The sequence below is a fragment of the Octodon degus genome, unplaced genomic scaffold (assembly GCF_000260255.1).
Source record: "Octodon degus isolate 3935 unplaced genomic scaffold, OctDeg1.0 scaffold00312, whole genome shotgun sequence".
NCBI lineage: Eukaryota > Metazoa > Chordata > Mammalia > Rodentia > Octodontidae > Octodon > Octodon degus.
Genome location: NW_004524888.1, coordinates 606,600 through 620,989, shown reverse-complemented (window position 1 = coordinate 620,989; position 14,390 = coordinate 606,600). Strand labels below are relative to the sequence as shown.

Genomic DNA, 14,390 nt, shown 5'->3' with positions numbered 1-14,390 from the left:
TGACTAGCAGAGCAGAGTGATCTTAGACAGTGGCCCCTCCTCTGGGTCTCAGTGTCCCCATCAGAAAAGTAAGGACTATAGTTCTAACCTTCTGGAATTGTTGGAAATGAAGTTAACGCATGGGCATTCAGATGCCCCAACCTGCAGCACTTACCAGTGCCCCAAACCTAGACTCCCAGAGAGCTGGGGATGCCCAGGCCAGGGCCTCATGGAGTTGCCAGGCTGGTGATAGCAGTCCACTCTTGCCTCAGCCTGTGAAGCTAGAGGCACACCAGGTGTTGGGAACCATCAAGGACAGGAGGAAGGCTCAGAGGCAGAGCAGGGGAGGGGACAGAGGGGGCATCTGAGATGGGAGGGGCTTGAGACAGGAGGAGATGGTGTGGGAGGAACATCTGCAGGGAAGGGGACAGTGTGAGAGGACACCTGGCATAGGCAGGCAAGGGCTGGCCTGGGCGAGGCCAGGGGCACCCAGGGACCTGGCTCCAGCTGAAGCAGCCACAGTCACCCTTCTATCATAAGGCAGCAAGTCAGACAAAAAGAACTCAGCTTTTATTATCATCAAGCACCTTGTAGGGTGAAGGTGTTGTGCCTTGCAGAGAAATTATAAATAATGAAAAGGAAACAGTTAGAAAAAGTGGTGCTGGCCCTGCAGTGGGCATCGGACGGGGAGAGGGGCGGCTCTTTGGTTGTGCAGTCAGTAAGGCCCAGCATGTGGCTCCATCATAGCCCTCTGAGATCATCTGCTAGGAAGGCCAAGAGGTAACGGCTGACGTGCCTATCAACGATGATGGCTGAGAAGCCCAGGATGCGTCTGGTCCCGGGCAGCACCTTGGGGTCTGGCACACAGGGGAAGGAAGGGTTACATAAGCAAATTCTGATCTGCACTCGCCACGTCCTTTGGGTTGGGAACAAGTCAGCCCTGGCACAGCCCCTCCCACTCAGACCCTGGAGCTTGCAGCCCCAATTAGTGACTCGCGTGCAGCCTTTGCATGCACACTGCACCAACATTTGGAGGCCTTCCCAGCACAACAAACTTGGGCATCACAGGGAAGAGGGCCTGTAAACTACATGGCCTTGATGGCTGCCTACACATAGGACCTGCAACACAATGGGGACAAAGACCCCAGGTTCTAGAGCTGGAGATCTGATCCGTGTGGCTCTCTAACTCCTGGAGCCCTTCCTCTCTGGAGAGTAACTGTGAAACAGTGGCCACCAAGGCTGCCGGCTGCACACACTCAGCTTCTCTGTTTCTCTATTGCTGCATGGGTGGGTCACGGAGGTGGTGGAGCACCCACCTGGAGGGCAGCAGTAGAGCAGCAGGGCAAGGCCAGTGGCCAGGCCGAGGCCTGCCAAGAAGCTCATGGTTCCTGGGGAGGAATAAGCAGGAGAATGAGGATGAGGCCAGTGGGCACAGAGGGCTTCTCACCAACAAAAAGCCAGGAATGGAGCCCGACAGGGGATGGAGAGGCCCCTGGGGCAGAGAAGAGCCCTGGGGGGAAGAGAGACAGAAAGAAAGGGAGGGAGAGAGGGAGGCGGTAGGGGTGTTGCCCGTTACCCCTGTCACTCAGCCCGTGGCTCTCGCTGCCCCAGTCGAGCTCTGTACAATCTGAGTTTTCTGGAACAGAATCACAGAGCACTGTTAGTTGTGGGCTGGGCCACAGAGCAGGGTGATGGCCCCCAGGGAAACCCAAAGCCACCTACACCTCCCAAGGCTGCTGGGCCCTCATATCGCCTTGCATGGCCACCTCAAGGTGCTGGGATGGCCAGGACAGGCAAAATAATGTCAGGGTTGAGGGAAGCCTGTGGTTTGGGGCCTTTCCTTTAGTCCACCTTCTGTGACATCAAGGGCCATCATTCCCATTGGCCATAAGACCTCAAGGGCAGCATGAATATCCACCATTGAAAGTCAACTGCATCATCCTGACAACTCAGGATGCAGCTGGGTAGTGAGCTTCTCCCCAGACCTCCCAGATAACTGTACCCTCTGGATAGGTGCTGGACACCTAGGAGCCATGCAAGGTGCTCTGCCACCAGGAGACCTGTGCCTTGGCGGCCTTAGCTATGTTCTAGAAGACTCATGGAGCTCTTACAGGCAGTGAGGGCCTATCTACCTGCCCTCAGGTGTCTGCACCGCATCCTGTGGCATAGGGATGCTTCCGCAGGATCAGGGGCCTGGCTGAGTGTCTTGGGCTCATCCCTGTGGCCAGACACAGCAGCCCCTCCTCCCAGGACCCCATGTACAAAGGCCTCAGAATGAAGCCAGCACCCCAGGCTTGCAGTGCTTTCTCTGGCTTTAGAAGCTCAGAAGACCCCAACCTTTGAGACCTACACATCTCCTGAGGCCTGGGGGGTACTGCCTGGGGACAGGATCCTCTAAACCATGATATACAAGATCGACCAGGCACTCACACTCAAGGACACTATAGAAATTCTCCGGGGTGTGTGTGCATGCATGTGTGCATGTGTATAGGTGGGATGTGGCAGAAGGGGGCACCACCTGGTGTCCACTGTGAGTTCGGGTAACTCCAGGCTGGGGCAGCCTCAGGAGCACCATATGGTGCTAAAGACAGGGCTGGTATCAGTATGGAAATGAAGTTCCCATAGTGATGAGAGTGAAAAAAGGAGAACCAGATGTGTGAGACACCAACCTCAGGGTGAAAATGGGCATGAGAACAAGGGACTGAAGGGAGAGGACAGAAGAAAAGACAGAGACACAGTGTAAGGCCTGCATGCCTACATGTTCTTCTGAGGCCACGGAATGTCCCTAGGGAAGGACAAGACACAGAAGACACCCAGGTCAGAATGGGAACTGAGGACATCCTCACTGTCAGCAGTCATGTGGCACCCCCAGCCCAGCATGAGCATTGGTGCCAGGGACAGACTTACGCAGGGGGTGGCGGCTGGGCAGGTGGCTGTGCAGCGGCTGGGCATGGATGTACAGGGCTCGGTAGAACTCCTGGCAGTGTCGCTCACCACTCTGCTGCAGGTGGCTCAGGAGGTCACAGAGCCGCACGCGCAGTGATGCCTTGGGATTCCGGAACTGGGAGCAGGAGGGAGGAAGAGCAGGCTGGGGGGTGGCTACAGGTCAGGATGGGGCACTGGGCCCAGGACCCAGCTTCAGCATCCTCTCCAGGTGCACAATGCATCACCAGACACCCTAGACACCCTGTCCACAGCCAGCAGCCACAGCACTATGGCTTCTCATCCCTGTGGCATGGGAGGGGGAAGCTGAGGCTGGAGAGGTCATGTAGAAAGCACGGGGCAGGGGACAGCACCCTAGATGGTGGGACTTGGCATGGCTTCCTCCATGACTCCAGTATGTCACTTCAACCCTCTGAGACATTTTTCCATCGGTAAGAAGGGAAATAATAAATGCACAAGGTAGGGTCTCATAGGGAATTAGTGAGGGGATGACATAAGGGATCACTTCTGTTGTTCTGCAGTTTATAGGAAAGAGATCCAGATATTTAAAAAATTACTTGAGGAAAAGTTGGCTCTTTCAATGCATTTACAGAGAAGCTGGTTGTAAGACCAGTGCACTTGACATCGAGCCAGGGACCAGGAGGCAGTAGCGTGGTGCTGTCCCCTGGTGGCAGGACACACTAACTTGAAAACTGCAAAACAAACCAATGAATTGCAGGAGCTTCCCTGCAGCCCTACATAAACATCTGATTTTTCCCTCCAAATAATCATGTAGTAGACTTCTAATTGCACTGAGATTGATTTAAGTCCATCAATTCTTTATTTGTTGAAATGGGGTCTCACTATGTTACCCTGGCTGGTCTCAAACTCTTACCTCCTAGGTCAGCTCCTGAGTAGCAGAGATTTACAAGTATTGACCCCAAGCCTGGCTGAGCCCATCATTTTGAAGTCACAGTATGACTTTCACAACACAGGCAGCATCTGACCAACTAGCCTGTCCTCAGAAAGACCCCAAACCTCAGTATATCCCTGTACTGTGATCACTACGTCATGTGAGGAAAACACAGCTCCAAGAAGGAAGGGATTCACACAGGGAGGAGGCCAGGGACAATACCTGGACCCCAAAGGCCTGGTGGGCCCTGGAAACCAGCTCTAGCCCCTCTAGTCCTGGTGACCATGGCCAGGAGCAGGTGGCTTGGAATAGAAGCTGAAGCTTGGGGAAGAATGTGCCCAACTCTTTCACCCAGAGTCCATGAGACCAGGGCCATCTTAGGGTCCCCCAGTCTGGAAGGCTGGGCAGGAAGAGACCTGGGACAGAACTAGAAAGTGCATCTGGAATTCCATCTGCAGCAGGGCCTGCCAGAGTGTCTAGACCCTGAGAGGCCAGGGTATGGCTTGACTTCTGGAGACTGGTGACCCTGAACATGGGACAGCATCTTGGGCCTCAGTAGCATGCTCCATAAAGCAAGGTGAGGACCATGTCTATTTGTAGGGCTATAGTGTGGATCAGGGACAATCTGGGGAAGAAAGGAGTGGGCAGCCATTTGCCTGGTTTTTGTGTCCATTCCACAGATGGGGCCACGAAGGTTCCTAGTGAGACCAGCTTCCCTCATCACTGCAGGGCCAGCTTGGCTGTGGGTCACAGTCAATACTGCCTGCCTGCAGCTGCTGCCCACCTTGGATGGACTGGGCCTTCCCACCCACAGACAAGGAGAAAGTGAAAAGAAAAAAGAAGCATTTTGACCTCTGGAAGGTGCAGATGAAGAGCTGCTTTGTGGCATAGGATGATATCAGGCCTGGACTGCTGACCCCTCCCTCCTCAGCCCTCTCTACTGTTCTTGTTTGTGTACTGTCATGTGCTATTGTATGATGTCACATATTGCCATGGGTTGCCTCTTGGAACCTTCCTACCAACTCTAGCGGGGACAAGCAGGCATGATGCCATATGAAGAAACTGAGGTACAGACCTGGGCCCATTCTGAGCCACTCCAGAGACAGCTTTAAGCTCAGGCAACCCAACAGCCCGGCTCAGGTGTGTCACCTGCGAGCTACCCTGAGACACCAAGTATGCCATTCCCTGAGATGAACCAGGGCCAGAAGCCAGCTCCTCCTAGCCCAGGAAGGAAGGAACCCAAAAGGTGTGTGCGGTATCAGATAACGAATGTCATGACTTGGTAGGAAGTACGTCTGCATTCTGCTCATGTTCGGAGAATTTGCCTGAGAATGAGAGTAAAGGTAGCAGACTAATTTGGCAGAAGAAATTTCAAGGCAATCGAATGTTGAGGCAGTGGTATGGTTATTGTTGGGGGCTTTTAGCCAAATTTATGTTGAGAATGAAGAGCCCAGCAGGATGATTTAAATCATTTTGAGTCTGGCCAGAAAGGAAGCTCCAGCAAAGCTACGGACTTCAAAGATAGCACTGAGAAGGAACAGAGAATATAAAAGATGGCCTGAGGGGATCACAAGAAGCAGCAAGTCTCCACCCTCTGCAACCTCAAAACTGCAAAAGTGACTTTGCTTTGAGGAGAAAGCTACAGAGCACCATGTCCCAGAGTAGTGGCAGCATAGTAAATTTGTTCCTCAGAACTGGATTCTGAGTGTCCAGTGATCCAGGCCCTTGACTCTTACAGCCAAGAGAGAGGAAAGCTTGGCTACTACTCCAAATTGCAGCAGACCTTGGCACGTGGGGATGGTTGCATGAAAAATGCAGGAATTATGGGGCTTCCACCTCAGTTTAAGAAGGTCTGGGAGGCCAGGCAGTGTACCCCTGAGAGGGAAGAGTATGAAGCTTTGAGGGAGAAGCCAAAGGTGCAATGGAGACCCCAGAAGCTCAGAAAGGCCAGGAATGTGGATTGTCTAAGGAAAGCTGCAAGGAGGAAGAAAAGTGGGCCTTAGAGAGAGGCCATAGGAGCTACAACTACCAGAAGTGCCAAAGGCATGGAACCATCCAAGCCCTTTGGAGCTCATAGTTTGCTAGACTGCCTCAGATGCAGGACATGGAACTACAGGACTTAATGTTTGCTCTGTTGGATTTTGGATTTGCTTTCATCCCATTCCTTTGTATTCTCATTTGTAACATTTGGAATAAAAATGTTCCTCTTGTGCCACTGAATGTTGGAAGTGTCTAATTTTTCATTCGTACAGAGGCTTGAAGCTAAGAGTTCACTTACATCTCAGAGGAGACGTAGGACTTGGGCTTTTCAGCAATGCTGAGACTGCTAGGACTTGGCCAACTTCTGCAGATGGACTAAATGCCTTTTGCATAAAGAGATGTGCAGGAGTCCTTAGGAGCTAGGGACAGAACGTTATGGTTTTAATGTAATATAATATTGACTGCTTTAATAGTGGTTCTCAAAGTTTGTTAAATATGTGTTATAATGTTCATGTTGTGAAATATTAAGAATAACCATATCTTTGTATCAGGAAACTGGTTTAGAGAAATGTTTGTGGTTGCCAAGTTGACAAGGGGTAGATTGTAATGGTTGACACACGGTATCAGTTTAAGAAGTTTAGAAGTTTAACTAAAGGGCTCAGCAGGGAGCCAGGGTTCTTACTTTGTAAATATCCTCATCCTCTCCAAGAGGAGGACTTGGAGATGGTGTGCACTGGGAGATGGTGTGGGCGTTACACCCAGGTGGGATAGCCTGCTTACAATATAAGGGAGAAAAAGAAGCTTGCTTCTCCACTGCTTTTGCTCTTGCTGCTTTTTCTGTCTTCTGCTCCTTGAAGTATTACCCTGTGCCATGCCACCCCGTCTTGGAGCCAATTGATTATGGACTGAAACCTCCACGGACTGTGAGCTAAATTAAGCTTTCCTTCCTTAGCTTTGGGTGCTAGGCATTTTGTCTCAGCAGCAAGAGAAAAGTAACCAAGACACCCACCCTCACCTCCTCAGCACCTTTTCAGCCTCCTGGTTGGTGAGGACCTGTGGGTAGTAGCGGTTCAGCTGAAGGACGATTCTGTCCACCTGCTGCTCGCTGAGGCGCCCCTTGCCTGTCAGGAATGGTGTGTCCTGCACCAGGCGGTCACAGTAAGTCTGATCTAGAACAGATATGGGGAATGCAGGGCATGAGCCTGTGCAGGCCTAAGAGGGACCAAAACCAGCAGCTATGGTGCTGGCCATGCCTGCAGCAGGGAGACAATCTCTGGAAGTACCTGCAGGACTAGGACATCCCCGCTATATGGTGGGTATCACACAGGGAGAACTGCCCCACCCTGCCAACCCACCTGGGCAGAAGAAGCAAAGAAATGGCTGTACTCCTGCCCCCTCTCCTATGCCAAGAGCTGATCATGGGAAGCAGATTTTCAGAGGTGAAAAATCTGCCCTCTACTGGGCTACTTCAGGGCCATAGGGAAATAGGCGGGGCCCAGGGAGGCAACATGCAGCTCTGAGAAGGCTGGGACAAGGGCTTTCCAGCTTGCCCCAGCACAAAGATGCAGGAATAGAGCCGGTGGGACAGCTCAGCGCACTAAGCACCTGCCTAGGCCAGCGTAGGCACGGGGGTTCAATCTCTGGCACCACTTGCAGTGATGGCCCTCCCCCTGGGTGCACTGAGCTGGTCACTGAGTGTGGGCACGGTGGCACATGCCTGTAATTGTAGCATTGGGAAGGCTGAAAACAAGAGGATCACTATGAGTCCGAGCTGCGTAGTGAGACCCTGTACCAAATACATTAAAAAAACAACCAACCAACCAAAGGTGCAGGAACACAGGGCTCAGTGTGGCCTGGGCTAGCATTACCAAAGGACAAGGAAGTTTTCTTTATCTCATTGCAGAGGCACCATGAAAGCACCATGGCTGCACCATTTTCCCCTTATCAATGCTCTGTAAACAGACAGGTCTGTCCAGCTGAGGGTGGTGTGGCGGTGGGCAGGAGGAGGGAGCATGGAACCCCAGGGGACGCATGGGGGCCTTGCCTCACACAGCTCCAGCCACTGTCCTGTTGCTCCAGGCTCACCCGGGCTGGGGCTGTGCAGGAGTATATTGTATACATGTGATGGAGGGTAAGATAGTATCCATTCAAGTTAGATTGTTAGAGCCCTACGACACGGTGTATGATCTTCATGTTAATCACAAAGAGGATATCTATAGAACAGAAATAAAAATAAAAAATGAGAAGAGAAAAACGTATGACTACAAAAAAAATCAACATCAAAGAAAATGGTAATGGAAGGAATTAAGGTCAAAAAGCCACAAGACATACAGAAAACACTATCTACAAGAGACTTGTTTTAAATCTGAAGACATAATTAGGTCAAAAGTAAAAGGGTGCAAAAAAGATATTCCATGTAAGTAATAACTCAAAGAGTTAATTCACTAAGAATATATATAGTATTCTTAATTAAATATTGAGATTTAAATAATTAAAACAGTTATAAACATAGACTGAGGCATAAAGTTGCAAGATCAAGCCTAGTCTGTGCAACTTATTGAGACTCTTCCTCAAACTAAAAATAAAAAGAGCTGGGCCAGGGATATAGTTCAGTGGCACAGTGCCTACCTGGCAAGCACAAGGTCCTGAGCTCAATTCCCAGCACCAAATAAAATAAAATGAAATAAAATAAAGAAAAAAAGAACTGTGGACAGTGCTTGCCTAGCATGTGTTAGGCCCTGGATTCGATGCCCAGTAAAACACACACACACACACACACACACACACACACACACACAGAGGCAATAGTCATACAAACAGATGTCTAACTACTAGTCTTTAGGGAAGTCCGTATCAAAACCAGGGGGAGATACCACTTCATTCTCACTAGGATAACTATATTTAAAGTGTTAGGGAGGAAGTAAAAAAATTCAAACTCTTGTGCACTATTGGTGAAAATGCATAATGCTGTAGCCACTGTGGAAAAGAGGATGGGAACCCTCAAAAACCTAAACACAGACTTGTCACAAGACCCAGAAATTTCACATTAGGCACATATATACCTGACGAACTGAAAGCAGATACTCAGGCACCAGTGTGCCAGTGTTCCTAGCAATATTATTCAAAATAGGCACAAGATGCAAATAACTACTCATAGGTAAATGGATTTTCACAATGCAGTAAAACATGTGTACAACAGGATGGTGTTCAGCCAGAAAGGGGAGAAATTCTGACACATGAATGTTACAATATGGATAACTTTGAAAGCATAAGCATCATAGTGCCTGCCTGGCAAGTGTGAGGCCCTGAGTTCAATTACCAGTACTAAAAAAAAAACAAAAACAAAAAGTATATGCATCTGGTATATCCCTATAATCTCAGTACTCAGGAGGCTGAGGCAGGAGGATCACCATGACTTCAAGGCCAACCTGGGCTACAAAGTGAGTTCAAGGCCAGCTTGAACTGCACAGTGAAACCCTGTCTCAAAAAGACCAAAAAAAAAAAAAAAAAGCAAGCAAACATATGCTAAGTGTAATAAATAAGACACAAAAGAATAGATGATCTCATTTATATAGCATACTAAGAATAGTTAAATTCATAGGGATAGTAAAATAAATGCTACCAGGAGCTGAGTAGAGAGGAAGAAAGGTGAGTTACTATTCAAGAAGTTGCTATCTGGGATGATGAAAAGGTTGTAGAAATGAGTAGTGGTCATGGTTGCCCAACACTGTACAAGTGCTTAGTGTCACCAAAATGATTAAAACAGTAAATGTTATGTTTTGCATACTTAACCACAATAAAGATGCATAGATATGTTATGGCTCATTTACACAATGAATTCAGCACTAAAAAGGAATGAGTTATTAAGCCTTGAAAAGACAAGGAGAAGTCTTAAATACATATTTCTAAGTGGAAGAAATCAGTCATACAAACCATACGATTCTAATTATCTGACATTACAGAGAAGGCAATAGCAGGAAGACAATAAAATTAGTGGTTGCTGGACTAGGAGGAGGAAAGAATGTGTAAACAGGCTTCAGGGAATTTTTAGACAGCAAAATCTTTCTATACGGTATGATAGTGGTGAATAAAAAACATACATTTGGGGGCTGGTGAAATGGCTCAGTGGTCTAAAGCACCTACTTAGAACAAGCTTAGCAAAGCACAGGGACCGCGGTTCAATCCCCCAGCACCACATGCCAGCCAGCCCCACCCCCTGGTGGGCTGAGCTGGCCACACACACACACACACACACACACATAAATAAATAAAATTTAAAAAAAAAGACATACATTTGTTGAAGCTCACAGAATGTACAATATAGGGAGTGTACACTCCCTAATGTAAACTCTGACATTCAGCTAATAATAATGCACTAATAGAACATGCTAAAATAATAGAGATAGCAATATACAGGACCCTCTGCACTATTTGCTCCATTTTCTATAAACTAAAACTGCTCTAAAAATAGTCTTGGAGCCGAGCACAGTGACATGTGCCTATACTCCCAACTTCTTTGGAGGCTGAGGCCAAGAGGTTTGCTTGAGCCCAAGAGCTCAAGACCAGCCTAGCAACAAAATAAGACTGTTTCAAAAATAAAAAGGTAATAAAGCCAGGAGTGGTGGTGCACGGCTCTAATCCCAGTATTCGGGGATGCTGAGGCAGAAGGATTGAGTTTGAGGCCTGTGTGGGATACACAGTTAAACTGTCTTGAAAAAAGAATCAATAAAAACAGTAAAAGAATAAATATAGAAATAACAAGATGTCTATTCATTAAGAAGAAAATCTGGGGTTGGGGAGATGGCTCAGTGGAATAAGCACGTCCCTGGCAAGCGCAAGGGCCTGAGTTCAATCCCCAGTTCTGCCAAAAAGAAAAAAAAAAAAAGAAGAAGAAGAAGAAAATCTACTTGGAAAATTCCAATTGTTGATTTAAAAAAAATACTGTAGGTCACAAAAAGCAGATTAACCTGAGTTGGGGGAATTATCTGAAAAGGGTCACAGAAGACCTTTCTGAGTGACAGACCCTTCTGTCTGGATTCTGCCTGGGCTGACAGCTTCATAGGTAAACACATGTATCAAACTGTTCACTAAAAACAAGTGTCTGTGCTCATTAGTAGATCACACTTATAGGAGATAGATCTTTTACAACATAGGGTTATCATGTTGGAAAAAGTGGCCTCTCCTCTGGCTTCATCCTTAGGGCACTGACTCTAAGGCTTTTGTCCTTCTCAGGCCTCCCAGGTCCTCATGGCCAGGTATGGTAACAGCAGTCTGGCTCTAGCACCTGCAGTGTCCCTCACTGAAGAGCTAAGATGAGCCCAGTGGAGTTCAAGGAGCAATCCCATGTTCCAGGCATTCGGTAGACTATGCCTACCTACAACCAACATCCTTCTACCAGCTCAGCTATGTGAGCACAACTACCACCCCAATTTTCAGATACGGAAACTGAGGCACAGCAAGAAGATAAAGTACTTATTTAAGACTACAGCCAGGCAGGAAGTGGCAGACCAGAGGTCAGAGCCTAGTCACAGCTGGGTGGGGTCAACTCTTGACATCCAGACTGTCTGCCTCTCTTTTAGCACATAAGTCAATATAGCATACAAGTCCCCTGTGTAACAGGGTGCATGGGCCCACTCCCTGCCAGCAGCAGCAAGACCAAGGCTGCCTGTCTAGCACTGTCTTCCCAATGTGCATCACATATGTGCACAGGGCTGAGCTCACAGTAAGATCTGAATGAATGGATGCTGATCTGAGGCCTAAGGGTGAGGTCTGTTTGTTGGTGAACAGTGCCCAGTGCCATGAAGCAGCTTCCTCCCACTTGGTGAGCTGCTGGGCCAGCTGGGCCTCTGCTGCCCGCAAGCCATGAGTCACAGCAGGCCTGAGTCACCTGGCAAGGGCAGCATAACCCAGGGGCTGAGGCAGGCTGTGTGGCTCCAGGGCTGTGCCTTCCTGCAGTTCTAGTGAGCTGCAAATGCCAACCACATACAGGCAGCCACTAGGAAGCACAAAAAGACGCAAGCAAGGACCCCGCCTTGTGCCAGGGCCTTTTGGTAAACAAGGCCAGAACTGTTTCCACAGGATAAAGGATGGATGGCTCTGCACAAAACCCTTTAGCTTTCACCAAGCCCACACTCTCCCCCTTTCTCCCAGCTGGCACCAGGAGCATGGACTCCACCCTCGGCACCCCTACCTGAACCTCCTCAACCCAGACTGAAGCCTTCAGCTTGGCGCTGGGGCTCCTGAGCCATCTGGCCCCACCTGCCCTCACTCAGCTCCTAAGATCCCGTTTTCCTCCATTGCAGCCCTCAATCTGCCACACTGTCTGGCACCCAGGCCCCAATCTGAGAATACTTGACTCATTTGTGCCCAGCTGGTTGTTTTCCTCCCCAAAGCTGTCCTGAGTCTCGCAGGTCCATCTGCTGTGGTTGGGCATCAACCTTGGTCCAGAATTTCTTCCAAAAGCCTCTCTTGTCCCAGAACCCAGTTTGGCTAAGAGCATTTACTTCACAGCACCTGAGACAGGACACTTCTTGAGCACATGCTCTATACAAACACTGTACTCAGTGTTTGCAGGCACTGCCTTGCACATGTGCTCACTGGCACAGAGGACTGGTGGAGGCGGATCCTAGTCCATAAAGAGAGGCAGTGAGCCCAGGACCACACATCTGCAGCCCTGCAGGGCTGGCCATTGACTCTGTAGGCCTGGATCTCCATCTCCTATCCCCAAAAGAAAGTCTGTGGGAAATGCTGAGAGGACCAGTGAGTATGCAACAAAGAAAACAGGCACCACAGTCAGAGCCTAGAAGGCCCCTGTGTGGCTGTGCCTTCTAGCTGGAAGCTCTCTTTATACAAGAAGTCTGGGATAGCTTGTCCGCCTTGGCTGTGCTGCCTCAGACTTAGCCCTGGGATGGGCTTTTGGAGGCCAACATATCTCTGAACACACTGTCGTGATCTCTCTAAAGAAGCTGGGGAATTAGGGATCTAGGCAGGAGACAGACATGCATGGGCCAGGTCTCATTCTGCCTCTACCATTGGGCAACAGAGTGGCCTGGTCCCATCTGAGAACTCTGTCTCTGCATCCATCCACAGACATGTGGGTCCACATGTCTCCATTCAGGGCCAGAAGTGCCCACATCAGGGCCTGGTACACAGTAGATGCTCAGAAATGGCAGCCACAAATAAGTTTGGAAGGATGACATAGGGCAACTGGTGGCACCTGGGATCTCCTCTGGCTTGGTAGCACTAGGTTCCCCTCTATGAGACCCTGAGTACAGAGGAAAGTGGACTGGAGGTTCATGGGGCCACCCTACTCCCCTGGGTCACCCCAGGTGACTTTTGCCACTGGTGGCAGAGAGACCCTCAGGAAGATGTGGCCCACTACCCTCAAGGTCTTCCTTTCAAAGTGCAAAGCCCATGGAACAGGGTTGCCCTGCTTAGCTGGCATCAAAAAGAGGATGGATAGATTCTCAGACCAGAGAGGCGAGGCTGGTGGTTGGTGATGGAGCACAACAGCCTTGGGGGTCCAGTCACTGCTCCGACTGCGCTAGGCCCCTCCAGGACAGGGGGTGCACGCGGCTGGGGTCCCGTGGGCCCCCGAGGAAACGGAGGCGGTGGAGTCTGGGAGCACCACAGCCTCCCAGGCACGCAGTGCCGTCCCGCCTCTTCGTCGAGGTTCCGGAGATGTGCATAGCATCTCCGTGCCAGCCTCGCCGCAGCGCACGAGCACCACTTCCTACTCTCAGACCTCAGCCCATCCCCGCCGCTGCCCGACCCACAAATGCAGGGACCCGGCCGCCGCGGGGCGCACCTATGCCGCAGCTCACCTGCGGCCTCAGTCCGCTGCCCGGACCCCGCGCCCCAGTCGGCCCTGCCGCAAAGCTGCGGAGACCCCACCACCTGCTGCCACAGCCCTGCCGCGCCCCGCGCCAAGCCCGCCAGCAGACGGCCAAGGTCACTCGGCTCTGGACGCCAGACTGGCCCCGCGCCCACCTGTCATGGCGGCAGGCAAGGCGCCGCCCCGCCGTCACCGCTGTCAGCCTCTCCGTCCTGCAGCCAGCCCACCGACTCCGGTGACCGCCGCCCGCGGGTCGGCCCTAGGCCCCGCCCTTCCCGCTAGGCCCCGCCCCTTCCCGCTAGGCTCCGCCAGGCCGCTACGACGGTGTCGCCAGCCATAAGTCCCACCCCTAACGGAGCCCCGCCCCTCCCCACCAGGCCCCGCCCCCGACTCGGCTGGCTCGTCGAAGCCACGCCCCTCAGTTGAAACGGGCCTCCTCGGCGCTTGGTGCTGCCTCGCCTCCCGGGGGCCCTGCCTCCGGCCGCAGCGCCGCGCCCCACCTCTCTCTTGAGTCCCGCCCCCAGCAAGCCTGCCCAGCAGCAGGCGCGCGCCTCCGGGTCCCGCTCCCTCCTTCTCTGCGCACCCTCGGCCCCACCCCGCTGGTGTCCCGCGGGAAATCCCTGTAGTTTACGTGCTGGCCTCTCTGAGTCAGCCACGCAGCTCCGCCCTGGGCAACCGCGCCCTTACCTCCGAGATAGGGAGAGTGAATAGCAGAGGTGTGTGATTTACCCAAGGTCACACTAGAGGTCACACATGTGGCAA

General features: G+C 51.0%; 1 protein-coding gene across 2 annotated transcripts; it reads right to left on the bottom strand.

The window, feature by feature from the left end:
* Positions 1 to 534: 534 nt before the first annotated feature.
* Positions 535 to 13,960, bottom strand: Card19 (caspase recruitment domain family member 19). Of its 2 annotated transcripts, XM_004647557.2 has the most exons (6): positions 13,784 to 13,960; positions 6,821 to 6,963; positions 2,887 to 3,040; positions 1,556 to 1,615; positions 1,296 to 1,367; positions 535 to 836 (listed from the first exon to the last, which is right to left on the bottom strand). In XM_004647557.2, the coding sequence occupies exons 1-6, from the start codon at positions 13,788 to 13,790 to the stop codon at positions 721 to 723; spliced, it is 552 nt and encodes a 183-aa protein (XP_004647614.1). In that variant the 5' UTR covers positions 13,791 to 13,960; the 3' UTR covers positions 535 to 720. The 2 variants fall into 2 exon arrangements, with proteins under 2 accessions (XP_004647614.1, XP_023563580.1); XM_023707812.1 differs by lacking the exon at positions 1,556 to 1,615 and having other exon boundaries at positions 13,784 to 13,959.
* Positions 13,961 to 14,390: the final 430 nt, after the last annotated feature.

Excerpts from the sequence above, each read along its gene's own strand:
- Card19 (XM_004647557.2), bottom strand. Across the intron at positions 3,041-6,820 it reads CCAACCAGGAGGCTGAAAAG|TTCCGGAATCCCAAGGCATC; the intron begins GTGCTGAGGAGG and ends TCCTGCTCCCAG. Across the intron at positions 1,368-1,555 it reads CCACGGGCTGAGTGACAGGG|GAACCATGAGCTTCTTGGCA; the intron begins GTAACGGGCAAC and ends ATTCCTCCCCAG.